The 16356-nt window shown below is 47.6% G+C and overlaps 7 protein-coding genes across 7 annotated transcripts; 3 read left to right on the top strand and 4 right to left on the bottom strand.

Moving 5' to 3' along the window:
• Positions 1–51: 51 nt before the first annotated feature.
• BDW43DRAFT_157909 (uncharacterized protein) lies at positions 52–818 on the bottom strand. Its single transcript, XM_032038558.1, has 2 exons — positions 365–818; positions 52–312 (listed from the first exon to the last, which is right to left on the bottom strand). The coding sequence occupies exons 1-2, from the start codon at positions 583–585 to the stop codon at positions 141–143; spliced, it is 393 nt and encodes a 130-aa protein (XP_031897549.1). The 5' UTR covers positions 586–818; the 3' UTR covers positions 52–140.
• A 1234-nt stretch (positions 819–2052) lies between these two features.
• BDW43DRAFT_157760 (sugar porter family MFS transporter) lies at positions 2053–4310 on the top strand. Its single transcript, XM_032038555.1, has 6 exons — positions 2053–2254; positions 2304–2380; positions 2430–2654; positions 2717–3700; positions 3803–3876; positions 3947–4310. Exons 1-6 carry the CDS (start codon positions 2159–2161, stop codon positions 4090–4092), a joined length of 1602 nt encoding a protein of 533 aa, XP_031897548.1. The 5' UTR covers positions 2053–2158; the 3' UTR covers positions 4093–4310.
• Positions 4311–4527: 217 nt separating this feature from the next.
• BDW43DRAFT_302235 (uncharacterized protein) lies at positions 4528–7192 on the bottom strand (the record flags this gene model as incomplete). Its single annotated transcript, XM_032045203.1, has 3 exons — positions 4528–6105; positions 6165–7001; positions 7067–7192. 3 exons carry the CDS (start codon positions 7190–7192, stop codon positions 4528–4530), a joined length of 2541 nt encoding a protein of 846 aa, XP_031897547.1.
• A 356-nt stretch (positions 7193–7548) lies between these two features.
• BDW43DRAFT_313746 (glycosyltransferase family protein) lies at positions 7549–8462 on the top strand (the record flags this gene model as incomplete). The annotated part of the gene is made up of 2 exons (XM_032047675.1): positions 7549–7629; positions 7704–8462. The coding sequence occupies 2 exons, from the start codon at positions 7549–7551 to the stop codon at positions 8460–8462; spliced, it is 840 nt and encodes a 279-aa protein (XP_031897546.1).
• Positions 8463–8783: 321 nt separating this feature from the next.
• BDW43DRAFT_157729 (methionyl-tRNA formyltransferase) lies at positions 8784–10259 on the bottom strand. The gene is made up of 4 exons (XM_032038553.1): positions 9919–10259; positions 9791–9861; positions 9614–9741; positions 8784–9553 (listed from the first exon to the last, which is right to left on the bottom strand). The coding sequence occupies exons 1-4, from the start codon at positions 10175–10177 to the stop codon at positions 8812–8814; spliced, it is 1200 nt and encodes a 399-aa protein (XP_031897545.1). The 5' UTR covers positions 10178–10259; the 3' UTR covers positions 8784–8811.
• Positions 9919–13094, top strand: BDW43DRAFT_157731 (uncharacterized protein). The gene is made up of 5 exons (XM_032038554.1): positions 9919–10620; positions 10673–10766; positions 10821–12123; positions 12184–12215; positions 12270–13094. Exons 1-5 carry the CDS (start codon positions 10376–10378, stop codon positions 12990–12992), a joined length of 2397 nt encoding a protein of 798 aa, XP_031897544.1. The 5' UTR covers positions 9919–10375; the 3' UTR covers positions 12993–13094.
• A 1202-nt stretch (positions 13095–14296) lies between these two features.
• rho1 (Rho family GTPase RHO1) lies at positions 14297–15193 on the bottom strand (the record flags this gene model as incomplete). The annotated part of the gene is made up of 5 exons (XM_032047674.1): positions 14297–14449; positions 14504–14638; positions 14739–14936; positions 15023–15050; positions 15126–15193. 5 exons carry the CDS (start codon positions 15191–15193, stop codon positions 14297–14299), a joined length of 582 nt encoding a protein of 193 aa, XP_031897543.1.
• Between the last annotated feature and the right edge of the window lie 1163 nt (positions 15194–16356).

The following is a 16356-nucleotide window of genomic DNA, read 5'->3' as shown; positions in this document are numbered from 1 at the left end:
TATGCAGAATCATTTCTATGCAGAAAGTATTCGCTGCCACAGAGGCGCCGAAGGGAAAATACAGGACACTTCCCTACTCCCCAAAGCAGCTCGACTGTAACTTTAATTAAAACATTATCCAGCATTTTGTCAAGAGCTACTCAGTGATAGGCATCCCAATGACTCCCTTCCCATCGGACTAACCGGCCTGTATAGTGGAATACTCCAGCCCAGCAATCTACGCCGCATGGTTGTCGATTCTGGTATTCTGCTAGAACAGCCATAATGTCGCCCATAAAGAGACGGCCTGTCATGGATACAATTTGATAGAACCTAAGCAATATATCAGCTTAAGAGTTTGCTGTAAAGGCCAGAGGCTTTTTACATTGTCACGTCACCGGAATAGTCGCCATAGCATCCGACCAACATTCTCTGGCAGAGAGGCTGCGTGGCTAGCATGGTCGTCCATGATCCAGGTTTGTCATAGATGCCTTCCTCCAAGCTGAAATCCCCCTTTTCTTGAAGCCCGTCTATTAACTCTCTATCTTCTCCTGTATCTTGGATAATGAGACGCCTATTCGGTTGAAAGCAGTGTTCAGCTTCCATGTTTATTCACCGGAGATTGACCATGTTTGAGCATCTCTAGTATTGGAGGATTGATACCAGCAGGCCTCCTAGAGCGCCGGGGACGTTTGGACAACATCTCTCTAGTTACGGCAAACGCGCTGGGTGCGAATGATTTCCACGGGATTATTCAGCTGCAGGAGCATATACTCGGCAGGCTCATAGGTGCTAAAAGCTTGCTCGGCAGATGATAGCATTTCCAGGACTTCCGCGTGAAGTGTCATGTATGTCCACTTATGTATCAGTAGAGGGAGGGTTCTATTCCCCTTTTGATTTGATTTAGCGTGGAGACTGTGCCTAGAGGCCCACTACCAATATAATGGCTCAGGTTAATAAAGCCATTTAAAGAGGTCATTTCGTGCTGCTACTCATAGAGAACAGGAGTCTTTTTCTTAGCGTTTCTGTAGTATAAATTTATATATCGTAATAGCCTCTGTACCTGACTTTGTCAGAATGAAGTGTCATTTATATTTTGGTAATTGGTTACCTTGCTCAGTAGATAAATACAGTTGATCTCAGCAGGCGAGAAATCTGAAGTAGAGAATGATTGATTGATGTTACCCTGTGGAAGGATCTCTGGGTGTTTATATGTATTTGTACTGGCCATGTAAACATGCTGAGTCATTTAAACCCCAGTTCACTAACTACCTGGTCAATACAGCAACCTGTACCGAGGTTCCAGGAATATTTTACGAAATAAGTTAGCGTGTCCCGTGATTAGGGTTTGGGAGAAAGAAGATGAGTATAAACATTTGCATTAGTTTTGCAATCAGCTGTAAAAAAGAAGATATACATCATTCGATCATCAGGACTCTTACCTATACCCGAAGAGGCTCTAGTCCACACTTTCAGGATTCAACTGCTGACCACCGGTCGGCGAATTGTTACCAGTTTCTGGCTGAATGATCATCATTTAATGTAGTATCCACTCCCCACAGAGGGTCGCTTTCCCCGCAAACCTTCCTCCAGCTTGGTTATTTAGAATCAATCCTTCTCTCACAATGGCTGCTATTCGTGGTTCTAACTAACCTTGTCGTTCGTATACAACTATGTCATGTTGCATCCCCATGTTCCGTAGTAGTGCCTTTGCCTCGATGAGCAAACGCCGACGGTTATTGAATTCGGAGCTTGCCTAAATTCCCTATGAGACATGTGTCCTTCCCCTCCTTGCACTGACCCTTCTAACTGGCTTAGGGAATGGAGGATTGCTCTACCAATGAGCTTTCCCACGCTCTCTTGGGATTCGTGGAATCTTTCCCTCGTCTTGGCCGTCTTGTTTCTCCGCGGTAGATGTCACCACTCTGCATTGCGTATCAACGATATGTGTTTAGAGCAAAAGTAGTGATATACGTGCTTTTTAGTCTTTCTTCTATATTTTATCTTGCCTTAGTCCGGCTGTGTTTTTCTTCGAAAGGATCTTATTCCAGTGTTTTATAGGAGCCAGGATCGTGCGTATCGCTGTTTCAAGTTTGGAAACGGCGTTGTCGATTTCGGTGACCGAATAAGCATATTGACAAAAAAGTCCCCCTAGATTGACTTGGTCAACGGAGGCAAGATGTCAGTCATACTCAGGAGCCTCGTCCACAATGAGGCGATGCAAGAGGATCCCAAAGAGATATATGGATGGAGAGTGTATATGCTAGCCTGCTCGGTCAGTCCTTCCCCTACCTTCTGTCATGACAGATTCTAAACATCTATAGGCTTGCTTCGGCGGCATGCTTTTTGGGATGGAGACAGGCATCATAGGAGGGGTCCTTACCATGCATCCTTTCAAAGCGTAGGTCGTTAAAAAAAATGACATGTCCGGCACTGACTCACGATTTAAGGAAATATGGCCTAGAAGGGTTGAGCAAGGTAGGAGAGGCCAATCTCTCCGCTAACATTGTATCGACATTACAGGCAGGGTGCTTCTTTGGCGCTCTCATAGCCTCCCCAGTGGCAGAAAAATGGGGACGGAAGACCGGGTTAATAGCCGCCTCGATAATTGCCATAATTGGCTGTATCATGCAACTCGCAGCAAGCGGACACCTGGAAGCGATGTACGTCGGACGGTAAGCATTTCATTTGATACTATGCCCCTCTGAATTCTCAGGACTAACAGGATCCAACTTAGTCTAATTAACGGATTTGGTGTTGGCTTCGCTTCGATGATCAACCCTCTCTATGTCTCAGAGAACGCCCCAAGAGCCATCCGTGGTGGTCTAACAGGCCTTTACCAACTATTCATCACTACAGGAATTATGCTCGCTTTCTGGATCAATTACGGCTCACTCCTCCATATTAGTGGCACAGCACAGTACATGGTCCCGCTCGCCATGCAAGCCCTCCCCGCCCTTCTCCTACTTGCCGGCATGCTCCTGTGCAATGAATCCCCCCGCTGGCTGGCAAAACAAGATCGCTGGGAAGACGCCCGAGCAACACTCTCCCGCGTGCGAAATCTACCTCCAACGCATCCCTACCTCGAGAACGAATTCCAAGACATCGTCAACCAACTCGAACAGGAGCGCCGGCTCATCGCCGGCTCTGGCTTCTGGGACCTGATGAAGGAGATGTGGATGATCCCAGGGAACCGCAAGCGAGCCATGATCAGTATTTTTCTTATGGTGTGCCAGCAAATGACAGGAACGAACGCGATAAACTATTACGCACCCCAGATCTTCAAAAACCTTGGCATCACTGGTAGCTCAACCGGTTTATTTGCAACAGGCGTTTACGGGATCGTGAAGATGGTCGGCTGTGCAATCTTCCTTGTGTTTGTTGCTGATTCTCTGGGCCGTCGACGTTCACTCCTTTGGACATCTGTTGCGCAAGGCCTTACAATGCTCTATATTGGGTTGTACATCCGCATTGCCCCTCCGGTAGAAGGCGAACCCGTCATCCCGGCTGGCTACGTCGCGCTCGTCTGTATCTTTCTCTTCGCTGCCTGCTTCCAGTTTGGCTGGGGCCCTGTCTGCTGGATCTATGTTTCTGAGATCCCGACTGCCCGGTTGAGGGGTCTGAACGTTGCCTTCGCAGCTGCGACTCAGTGGTTGTTCAACTTTGTCGTCGCTCGAGCTGTTCCTAATATGCTGGCGACGGTCGGCGCTAATGGCTATGGGTGAATTTACTTCCTTTCGTTATCACATCTTCTTGCCTTTCCTTACCTCCCACGCATCAGTATAGTTTTGGACCAGAACAACGGCTAATAAAATGAGGATAGAACATATATCATTTTCTCCTGTTTCTGTTTGTCAATGAGCGTCTTTGTCTGGTTCTTCATCCCTGAAACGAAAGGTATGCAATATATTCTGCGATTTTTATATATTGTTCCCGCTCTTTGAGGAGACTAATATATTTGTGACAGGTCTTTCGCTGGAGAAAATGGACGAGCTTTTCGGTGTCGCAAATGCTACTCATCAGAAGACTCAGGATGAAGAGAGAGGTACAACCCATGTGGAGGGAGACAAGAAGAGTGAAGCTGCTGCAGAAACTAGGATGGAAAGGGCGTAATGTTCTTACTCTTTTCAAGTCCTTTCCCTTGCATGCTTTATGATTCCTTGGTGATGTTGCGCATGTGGTCAGGTCACTTGGTAATTGGAGATCTATCTATCAAATGACATGAAGCTCAGCAATGTTCTGTCCAGTATCAGTCTCGCTATGTTGTTAAGTCGTAAGTCGTATATTCCCGCTATGTACATGATAAACAGCTTTCTAACACGGTAGTGACAATGATGTGCATCGTTCTCGAGTGAGAATACAAGTAGAACAACAACCTATTGAGAATGTAGAGCTAAACGCTAGAACCTAACTCGCTAAGACAAATGCAACAACCCAGTAACCACCTCAATATCCAACAGCCAGACTCCAATGGTGCAAATCACGAGAGAAAAGGAGCAAGTGAAAGAACGGGAGGAGTATAGAAGTATAACAAGCCATAGTAGTAGTCTATCTAAGTCCCCGTCCCGGGAACCTCCGAAGCTTCTGAGTCTGACTCCGGGTCATCCGCCGAGAAGGTTCATCATCAAGACTGAGACCACCAATACCCGGTCCAAGTTCAGACCGTTTTGGTGAGAAAAAGGCGTCGCTGCTGTTTCGTCCATAGCGAATATTTCGGATTGTATTATTCGTGGCTGTAGTAGCTGTTGTCACTGTAGTTTCGGTGTCAGAGTCACAGTCTAGTGGATCTGACACGTCAGATTCTTCGCCCTTCAGGCTTTTTAAGCTGAAACTATAGTCGCTGTGGCCACCGTCATACGATGGAAAGGGATGATGGCGCCGAGTCCCAGGCGTTTCGGCCGAAAAGCTAGACCCAGCAACGGTCGAGGAGAAAGAAAGTGGGGGTACAGATGACTGCGAGACAAATGACTGAAGCTCTTGACGGTTGTTATTCTCAAGCCTGGAAGAGTTGCTAGGAAGGTCGGCACTTGGTGACTGGGGTTGGTTCGCTTGCAGTTCTTGACCAGTGCTGATGGCCGAAGAAAAGCGATAGAGGGAAAGTAAGTTTAAGGCTTCCTGAACAGTCATGAATATCAGAAGGAGCTTCCCATATCTGTCAAAGTAGTGTCTCTCGTAGGAAAGCTGCGGGAGATTTCCTCCAAGGTGGACTGCCGCCACGAGCTCCGCAAAATAAACAAGTATCTCCATGCCGTTCCACTGAGCGAGCGGTTGTTTCAAGGCTTCCAGTAGCGCAAATCCGGCTATAAGACTAGCACTACCCAAGGAGGCTACTTCAATGTAATCGCCGGGTAGAGAGATATGGCCATACTGTGAGATGAGCCAAGCAGCGATAGAGGACAGGAGTAATCCCAGTCGGAGATACTGGAAAACAAAGTAAATATGCAAATCAAGAGCATTCTGGGGGCGTGCGCTGTTCGCCTGCTGCTGCGACTGCCATGAGCCGTGGCCCTCATCCTCCGGTGACTTGATGGTGAAAGTCTTATCGAACAAACTCTCTAGCCCAGTTGAGGCAACATGATCACTCATGGGGAAGAACTTCGGAGGCGCAAATGCAGTATCTGAGTGGCCATTGTTCCGCATCCATGAGCTGGATGACTGAGTTGGAGTACGGCGAAATGGGTTGCGTTCAACAACCTGTTCGATGGGCTTCTGGCGCTGAGCAATCTGATTACGCAGGTTCCATGACGGAGGTTTAGGAGCGGCCGGTAAAGATCCATAGAAGGGCAAAGGTCCGTCAAGAACAGAAGTTCGCTCTCTCTGATGCACGCTAACAGTCGGTGTTATATTATGCTGTACAGAAGGGGTCCAGTCCATATCATCATCCCCTTCCGGTGGAGGGGTGGGAAAAGCTGGCTCCTCAGGAGCAGGCCGGGGGGTCGCTAGCTTCTCGAGAGGAAAGCGCGATGTGCTTTGTTGAAATCTTTCGTTCGGACTTGTGAAAAGTTGTTTGCTTCCAGTAGGCTGCACCGGGGACTCTTCGCGTCTACGAGCCGGGGTATTCTCGGTCCAATTTACTACTAAGGGACGAGTGTCGTACTGTGCAATGCGCCGAGAAAATAGCACAGACTAACTTTGTAAGTGTGATGTCCTAGATATTCATAGATAGCAGATTGGGCAGGACATACCGAAGCGGTGAAAATCAACATGAACGCATGCAAAGTCGGCGGAATATGTGATTGTAGACCACTTGACGAAGGGTCTCTAAGTAAGGCCCAGAAGACACATCGCACCACCATAACAATAAGTTGAACTTGGTAGTATTCTCCTAGTCCGACAAAGCGACCAGCTCTCCCTTCGAGCTTGAGTCGCAATTTCGGGTTATACCAGGCAGAAAGGATACCAGCTACAAGAGCCAGGCCGGCATAAGGTGCCAAGTCAACTGAGCAACAACTTGGCACTCGACGCGTCCGCAATGTTGAATTGACACATGATATGAATGATGGTGGCACTAGGGGATCATCCGGGTACAGTAGTGATTCATCGGCAGCCAAAGCGCCCAATAGATTCCAGGAAAGTTGACCAGCAACACTAGCCCAGTAACTTATAGCGCCAGCAAAGAGCAACAAGCTTCTCCAGTTCCATCTACGCGCATGTCTTGCTGCCCTTCCCGCTTTGCTTCGGTCCATCATACGTCTCAGGTGGTCTGATTTGGCCTCGTAACCAGCCTGGCGGATGCGCTCTTTCACTCTGGGCTCACACTTGGCGCATACCTGCGGATACCGCTCCTCCAGGTTCTTCCGGAACTTTGGGTATTCTTGTTCGTATGCACCATAGTTCGGGTCGTCGGCTGGCGGGAAATACGCGGCCAGAGCACTCGTGAATAAATGCTGATTTCGGATACATTGCGCGCAAAACAAGCGGGTTCCTGTAAAATCGGCCGACTCGAAAGGGGTGCCCGGTGCGTCGGGGCCATATACGTTAGGGTTAGTATCTGCAGCAGGGGGGTCCGTGATTTGTCCTTTCTGTGATAGTTTTCGAGATGGTAAGCGAACATTTAGATACACGAAAAGAAAAGAGAAAGGCCTACTTCATCCAAATAATTTATTGCTTCACAAGCGTTGCATCGCCATTTGCGGATAGGCCCTTTCTCAGTCTGAGCAGCCCGTCTTCCGCAATAGAAGCAAGTTAGTCGCTTTGCGAAAATGGGAGCCATCTCATGTCCGAAGTGTTGACATTGATAGCGGGAAGGTTGTTGATGGAGCAACCTCGATCTTGGACGGGAAGGAGTTAAGACAATAATCGCCGAATCGCACAGACCACGTGCCGGACCTGAATCACCACTTCTACAGATTCAAGTAGTTGTTGGTTATAATTCGGACAATTGAAAGGGCTAGCCAAAGCGTTATTCAAATTAATCTGTGCTATACCATCCCGCTCAGGATTATGTCCAACTCGTTTCCTTTTTCTGTCAACCATTGTTCATGATGACACCTGCAGCTGCGGACTAACAAAATTCTGCTTTCCAGTCACATTCCCTTTGCCTTTTCACAGCTTTCAACTTCAAAGACGATGGCATTGATTGAGTTACACGTCATTAGCCTTCTTTGGATCTCTATCCTAGGATGTGTGATCAGCTTGTCAACTGCATTTGTAAGTCTCTGGGTCGATATGCAGCTTATTCATCCTCCTTATATGTGGCTAATATCCATATTGTTTCGTTGCAGGTCCTTATCATTGGCCTACTCATCTCACAAAATACTAACATTCCCAAATGGCGCTCGAAAACCTCTCCCACCCATCTTCTCATCGTCCTAGGCAGCGGAGGACATACGGCAGAAATGCTCTCCATGTTACGACGCATGAAGCTCGACCCATCCAAGTATACCTATCGCACATATATTGTGAGCTCCGGGGATAACATCAGTGCCACAAAAGCGGTAGAATTCGAAACCCAATATCTCAACCAATTTCGAAAAGCAACTGCGACAGATCACAACTTTGCGGAATCCTATACAATTGTGACTGTGCCACGCGCGCGTCGCGTGCATCAATCATATCTAACGGCACCTTTTTCCACACTCAGATCCTTCTGGGCCTGCCTTCTCGTCTTGCGCGGACGCTATGCTGACCAAAGACCGCTTCCATCGTCAATGGCCTCCCCTTATCCGGATGCAATTCTTACGAACGGACCTGCTACCGCGGTGTGTGTCATACTAGCTGCTAGGCTTCTGCGTCTCTACAATTATGCTAGGGGCTTCTTTTCATTAAAGAACGCCTCGCAGGGGGGATGTTTAACACCGGCTGACTACCAACTTCGTACGATATTCATAGAATCATGGGCCCGTGTGACGACCTTGAGTCTCTCCGGTAAGATCTTGCTGCCTTTTGCTGATCGTTTCCTTGTCCAATGGCCCGCGTTGGAGGGAAGGAGAGCGTGGAAAGGCATGAGAAAGACGGAATACGTTGCTATGCTTGTAGATTGAACATGGCAAGTCCGTTAAATGTCTCGAAAGAATTATTAGCTTTTTACATTGCACTTGTATCTGTAGATATACACAAAGCCATCGCTTAAAACGGTCAAATCCTAGGAAACCGATCTACTTCTATACCATATATTACGAAATCAAGAGTACAATAACATTGCGATCGCGTCCTTTGTCATCACCAATACATTACAGAGCCGGCAGAGAGTAAAACCTCGCTCACGAGAATACCTGCTCATTAGTACTACTCTCTCCAGCACTATAATCGCAGAACATATATTAAAGGTATCTTGATACCAATTATGCAAACTGTACATTCAAAATGGCACTTTTGTTCCCACTTGTGGCTTTACTGCAAAGGGTTATAGAATGGGGTATAATCAGAACCGTTCGAGGAGAATGTTCGATCACCAATCATCCGCGCCTTGAGAGCGGCTCGAAGGGCATCTGCATTCTGTTCACCCTCAACTTTCATTTGGTTGATGCGGAGAAGTTTACCGTCTTGTGTGAATACGTAGACGCCTTTTCCTTGCCGAGGCTCAACGGGGTGAGCTCCATCCACAAAGGGCAGGCCTGGAACGATAGCATACGCCTCGCTACCTTTCATCGGTTTGACTTCCTCTATTTCAGTGAAAATCACCCGGCGGTATTGAAGTGAAGGAAGGTCAGCCGAAGCATCATTGGCTACCAAAGCCTTACTCCATAAAGGCCCTAATACACGTGTCCGCCTGCTGATATCTAACCAGGTCCAATTTGCCCAATTGATATGGCGGTCCTCAGGCTTAATTTTGGCTGCATGTATCAGCGATTCAGATTCTTCGGGCAAGCGCCAGCCAGCATCCTCTACCGGAGGAACAAACAGGCCCTTTTGAATACCATCAACAAGAATCTCGGCTCCCTTGGGGGCAACAATGTCCAGCAGATCTGGCACGGTACATGACTCGGGGTTTTGTATCTCAAATCCGGGTGGCGGCGTCTGCTGTAAAATGATGCCATGGTCGAAATTCTTAAGATCTAAGGTCTGCAAAGTGACACCAGTCCTGGTTCTACCAGCCAAAAGAGTGTGATGAAGGGGAGCGGGACCACGGAAGCTGTTTATAATTAGTTAGATTTCCGTGTGAGACACACATCGGCTATTCATCTATACTCACTCGGGAAGTAAAGAAGGGTGAACATTCAGACCCCCGTACTTTGCGCCATTAAGAATTCGCGGAGGCACAAATAGACCGAAGGATACAGCTACTATAAGATTGACGGGTCCCCCAGGTAATATAGGTGGCTAACAGAGTCAGTAACACATCAAGAACCCCGAATCATCTCTGTAATACCGTCCACCCTTTGAAGGTATCTATTTCATGAACCGGGAGCGAAAGGTCCGTCGCGGCGGCTTTGATGGGAACTAGTAAAAGTAATGTAAGCTAAGCCCTGTATCTCTGAATCTTGTGAATCTATTTACCCTCCCGTATTTTTTTCAAGCCTCTTCCAACCCTTTTACCAGGCCTACAGACAACGTCAATGGAGGAAATCCGATCTGGTCGGTCCAATTGCTCCTTGTGGAGAGCTTTCAAGGAAGCTATGCTGAACTCATCGGACCCGCAAAAGAGTATTCTGAGGGGCTCATAGGACCTTGTCGCAAAGAATCGATACGCGAAAGTTTGACCAATTCCAGCGCGTCTGTATGAACAGAGCGCCCCGGGGCCCCGAGGGAGAAACATGACGCAGAAGACAGCGTAGGAGCTGCTACAGCATACCTACTTCTCCGGTTGAGACTAAAGCTCCGGAAAGCTCTCCGATCACTCGAACAAGCACGTGATGTCACCGCATCACAACCCCAAGCCGATCAGCGAGATATTCCCCATCTTTGTCTATTGCGCCCGCTGACTGTGAGTTGCGGCTCATGTTAGAATGATGCGATGTCAGTGAGCGACTTTGCTTCGGTAGTTCCGGCGCAACTTGCATTCCTAACTATATACAACCCCCTCCTCGGATCGACCGACGAGACTATTCACGATCAGGTCGTCTTCTATACCTCCAGGTCAGACCGGCTGCAACGAGGTGAAAGATCTGCGACTCAAAACGATGACAAAGAATCTAGTGATGAGTGGAATAAAAGACTACGCCAGATAGGACTGGCGCAGGGCATGGTGAGCTTCGCCAGGTGGGGACCGCTGCTTCAAAACGCTACAGGACTATGCTAATAACTGGCGTAGGAACTTTTCAAGAGGACAGGCTGTGGACTACGTGGAGACAGACAAATCGCTTATCGTGCTACACGAACTCGAAAAAGATTGGTGGATTTTATCTGTAAGCATGGCCTTGAGGAACATGCTATAACGCTCAATGCTAAGATTGTTATAGTCCATTGATCTGACTCGGCTTCCAACCGACCCCTCTAATGGGTCCTCTTCGCAGCGCAATGCTTCAGAGACACCCTCATTTTATTATTCTTCGCGGGAGATGTGTCCTTCGCATCTTCTAATCCAGCAACTACGCCGAGCGCATTCCATTTTCCTCCTCCACCATGACATCACACTCGACGCTCTATACCAGCGTGTTGGCAGGTCCACTTTGTGCGCCCTTCTAGAGAACTTCTGGCTGCAGTTTGCTTGGAAATGGGACGTCCTTTTAAGTGGGAATCCTGCTGTGGACGTTTATAATGGCATAAAGCTTTCTGCGGGAGGCGAACTTGGCGTTGGAGTTGGCGAGGAAGAGTGGGGAAGCGGGGAGAGAGAGGTGTTCGAAGACTTTGTAGCAAGGACAGATGGCCTTGTGGACCTAGTGGTTTCTCGGTTCGGCGATGCTTACACGGCTGGCGAGGACGCTACAGCCGCAAACCTATCGGCAGACCTTACTGGCGATGACGACGATGAAGGTCAATGGCTTGGCTCAAACACTTATCCGCAACCATCAGATGGTGTTATCTTCTCAGGTGTAGGGACGCTTTCCAGATCTTCTGTGGTACGCATCTCACAATGGATGGAGTGGATCTACAGATACGGCTTCGACACCTATGGAGTGGGTGAAGACCCAACATCACCACGGCGTCGTAAACGCCGGAGACGACGAGGCCGTTCTGTAAAAGAGGCCAATGTCATGTCGCAAGGCAGAGAACATTCCCCGCGGGAAGACATGGATCGCAGCTTCTCTCCAGGTATACCACGCCCGCTTGTGATGGGAGCATCGCAACCATCCCAGCCTCAGCCAGGATCCGTTAGGGCGAGTCCGCATTCAAGTGGTGAAAGCTCCCCTGCAAGAAGTGACAAAGGCACCGACTGGGTGGGGTTTACAGCTGGTACATTTGTGAAATATCTCACTCTAGGATATGGTTCACCATGGAGCATGTCCAAAACACCTAGCCCACACCCCCGCGTTGAAGCACTGAAGCGAGAAGACGACTCGGTCGGCGCAAACAAACAGATAGTATCACCTACTGGAACTCAAGAGGCGCCCGAAGAGAGCCCTTCTAAATCTGCAGCTCCTCCCAAACCTCGAAACCGAGGTAAATTTATCATTGGTCTACAGAATGTGCCAGCCAGCTATAATAATCAACCCCTGGATACTTCTGATCCGGCAAACACTTCAACCGAAAGATTGAATAAAAGGATAACTCAGAGGACGTTACATATGCACCTAGCAATTCCATCAGAAGAAAACCCAACAAGTCAGTATTCGCCATGGCTGAATCCTGTTGACTGCAATGCTAAAAACCGATTGTTTCCAGGCTCAATACAGCAACGAGCAGTGGTCTACATAGTGAGTCTTCCTTTTCGTATTAGGCCTTTGCAACTTCCACTAACGGGAAAGCAGCACAAGCCATTCATATACACCTTTCTATTCGACCCTCAAACTTCATCTCTGGCAGACCCATCTCTTTATGACAATATCCACAATCAGCTATATCCTCTCCAGGAATCACTCGGCAGGTCAACATCGCCAGCAAATGCAGCAGTTAGAATCTCAATATCTGGAAATGCATTCGACATCAGTCAACGATTTTCAGCCGAGAACCAGCCAGTTTACGATCTAGTCTATGATCCAACAAATCTAACGATCCGCTCTTCAATCCCCAATATCCCCGATCTCGGTTTCTCCCCTCTAGGAGCCCCCCGAGAATCCAGCACAACACCCTGGTCCCGTGTCGAAAGCCTCAACATCCACCACCGCTTACTGAGCACCTACATAGAAACGCGATCCCGACCGCACGAACTAGAAAGAACCTGCAAAACCAGTCGGGGCTGGTGGATCGTCTGGGTTCGCATGTCTGACCCATTGTATAAGCCAACCGGTAACAACAGCAGCACATCTCATCCCGATGACCCTCGTCAGGAGGCTTTCGTGATTCGGAGGGCAAGCGACCATGTCTCGGCGTCTTCGCATGCTCGCATTAATAGTAGCGGATCTCGGTTCTTCCGGGATCTAGGCGGTGCGACTTCGCCGGGACTATCGGATATGGGACCAGGCAAGCTGGTTGAGGGATTAGGTCTAGACGCCAGACGGTATATTGAAAATATACTCAGTTTGAATAAATGAAAACATGAATACAATTGACTTGGGCCTTTTTTTTTCTTTTTTCTTCTCCTGTCTCCTGTTTTCACGTACCGTGTAAGTCGTAATACTAGAAATCTATATATATAATTCATGGGAGGAGCGCTGGCTATCCTTGGAGTGTCTTACTTTTACCCCTGAAGCATTAAACAGGGAGACATTAGGCCAAAAAAAAAGCCATCCCTACATACTCAAGGCATCAAACGTTGTCAAACAAGTCCCGCTACTTAGCTACAAAGGGAGCCAAGGGCCTGTCAAATTTCATTCTCATATGCCAGTTTAATTGATCCTCCTTTCCCCTATTCAACAGGGTGTCATTTCCATATTTAGGCATGCTAGCCTAACGCAATCCTACGTAGCCCTGTCCACCGGTTACTATCAATAGTATCATATCAATAGTTCGGCCCCTGTGTCTGTAATTGAGTTACCGGTATTCTACTGATAATAGATACTAGCTAGAATCTCCCGAGGTTTCGGAGATAAAATGCGCTTCATGCATTTCGCGAATATGTATCAGGGAGGGAGATAGCAGACAGGGTACAATGACATCAGGAAGAGCATGCAGATGCGGACGGCAAATGAATAGGATGTGCATTGATTAGTAGATAATAATTTGGGGACGATGGCGTTTGGCTCCATCCAACGATTGCCGACGCACGAGCAACCCGAGCAGATGGGGAGAACATTGAAGAAATTGGCCAAAATCCAAAGACGAAATCAATCCATGCATTCTCTTAACCGAAATCAACACAAAGGAATAAGAACTCTGCTGGGGAAATCCGAAGTGATAGGAATCATCTATCGTATCACGAAATTCCGACTTTCTTTATCAACCTCCTGGAGATCATTGACTGACGGGGCACACACGAGAAAACGCCATCCTCAATAGCTCATTTCCGATCTGCACTATTCAGGTAGTGATGACCCTGTTTTCCTGCCAGCGAAATGGCCATCCTCTGCCATAGTGATCGAACCGCCTCGTAGGCGTACGGGGAGCTGGAAAAGAGAAGAAAACCCACAAGGTTATGAAGACAACGCCTCCCTAGAAATAAAATAGAAGAAGTCTGCAAAATAGAAAAAAAGTCCACCAACTGCATAGCCAGATAATCCCGTAAGCCTCGTGTGCCCGTGATTAATCACTATCCACACTCGCATCCAGGCACAGATCGGAACACGCCAACGGAGGACCCCTTCTGAGTAAAAGAAAACAACCAAATAGTCGAGACCCTTATCCGTTCATATAATCTCCGCATTAAACACAGACCTTTTGTGAAGGAGACAAAACTAGTTTACAGGATGGTGCACCCCTTCTTCTTCTTGTGAGTCTTAGTCAAGAGGGCGGCCCGGGTGGCAGCCTCGAAGACCTCACGGACACCCTCGTTGGTTCGTGCAGAGCATTCGAGGTACTTGTAGGCCCCGATCTTCTTGCGAACTTCCTCTCCCTGAAAGAAAGTTAGAGGTTTCCAATATTTTTTTGGCTTCTATAGGGTACAAACCTGTTCGGAGGTGACCGGCTTCTGAGAAGTCTTGGTCAACTCTTCAATGGTCTTAGGGTCGTTGCGAAGATCCTTCTTGCAACCAACGAGAATGATGGGGAGCCCCTGGCAGAAGTGAAGCACTTCGGAAATCCACTAGAAAACAAGGTTAGTTTTCCGTCCAGTCCTCTTCGCAGTTGAAGCCCCTTTTCGGTATCTTTTTGCTTCGTAAGAGGTATAATTCAGGGCAACTTACCTTCTCCTGAACGTTGTCAAGGGAATCGGGCGAGTCAACCGCGAAACAGATCAAGATGACGTGAGAGTCGGGATACGAAAGAGGACGGAGACGGTCATAATCTTCCTGACCAGCCGTATCCCAAAGAGCAAGCTCGACACGCTTGCCATCAACTTCGACATCGGCCACGTAGTTCTCGAAGACGGTGGGGACATAGACCTGAGAGAAGTGGTCGTCAGTTTGACGCGTCCTAGGCCGGACAGGGAGATATCACAGGTTGGATTGGGTATCTGGTGAAAACTAACCTCAGGGAAGGTACCCTTGGAGAAGACACTGCATAAAGGAGACCGACGTCAGCACTCTTTTCTTGTCTGGAAAGAGAAATATCGTAGGTAGAGAGACACTTACATCAAAAGACAAGTCTTACCGCAGGCACCATCACCCACGATGACAAGCTTGCGGCGGATTTCAGCCATCTTGAAGCGAAGAGGATCAGTAAATGATGAGAACCAATATTACGGAGTGAATAAATCCCAAGGGAGTTGAGTGGCAAGTGATAGGAGAAGAAGGGGAAGCTGTTGCGGTAGTTGGGTGGATGGCGGAGAGGAAAGTTAGAAAGCTGAGAAGGGGACAAGTCAGGCGCCCGAGGAAAAGGGTTATCACATACGGTGCAGGTGCAACGGTACTGATTAAATTATAGGGAGAGGGAGGGAATAAAGACGGTAAAAAAATATGAATGGGTTGAGTAGAGCAACGAAAATAAAAGAATCAAAAGTACGGGATAATTTAGGATATGGACTCAGTCAAAAGGATAATAACAGATAATGGTCTCCGGGGGAGCTTAAGATGAAGGATGATTCACGGATGGGGGTGGTGGAAGACAGTAAAGGGAAGGGTAATGGTCTGTATGGGAACGAAGGCTATCGGCGTTGGCTCTTCTCTCGTTTCGTTCCCCCCGACTGGCCTTTCAGGTGAGGCTCCCCAAGTTGACTAAGTAACCAAACCAGACTAAGAAACGCTGAAACGATTGGCACAACCAATATTTCACCCAGATAAAATGCTATGTGGCTGAGCTGGTTTGTTCTCTTCTTTTACTTTTCTTTTAATTAGAAAATTTTGGGGGATTTTCTTTTTTACACCCTTCAAACATTCTATCCTCTTAGGGAAAAAATAAAAATAAAGAAGAATATTTGAAAATACGGATTTATCAGTAACATAATGGAAGCAATAAAGCAACAGCTTAATTTCTATAGCCCCCAAGTCACGCTTATGTTTGTTTCCCTCCTCCGGCTCACATGTTCATGTTGCAATATTCTGTTGTTTTTCTTGGATGCCTAGTTTCCTGTTGGCTTCCCATTCTTGTTTGAAGCCACCGTGGCTGGTCATTCAACCTGTTGTAATTTCAATACCGTATTGGTGTCCACCACCCGCTTACCGCCTTAGCAGAAAGCACCGTACCCAGTACCTCATAGGAAGTTTTGTATGTACAGTAATTTAATTTCAAGTTAATTTGAGTTATGAGCTTGTGAACATACTTAGACCGAGATCCACTTAAAATTTCCCAAATTTCTTAAGGAATAGAATCAATACCTACCTAATATTGCTTCAGATGTCAAAGCAGAATAGTTATTCAGCCACC

The sequence above is a fragment of the Aspergillus alliaceus genome (genome assembly GCF_009176365.1).
Source record: "Aspergillus alliaceus strain CBS 536.65 unplaced genomic scaffold BDW43scaffold_40, whole genome shotgun sequence".
Taxonomy (NCBI): domain Eukaryota; kingdom Fungi; phylum Ascomycota; class Eurotiomycetes; order Eurotiales; family Aspergillaceae; genus Aspergillus; species Aspergillus alliaceus.
This window is presented reverse-complemented; position numbering and strand designations above follow the sequence as displayed.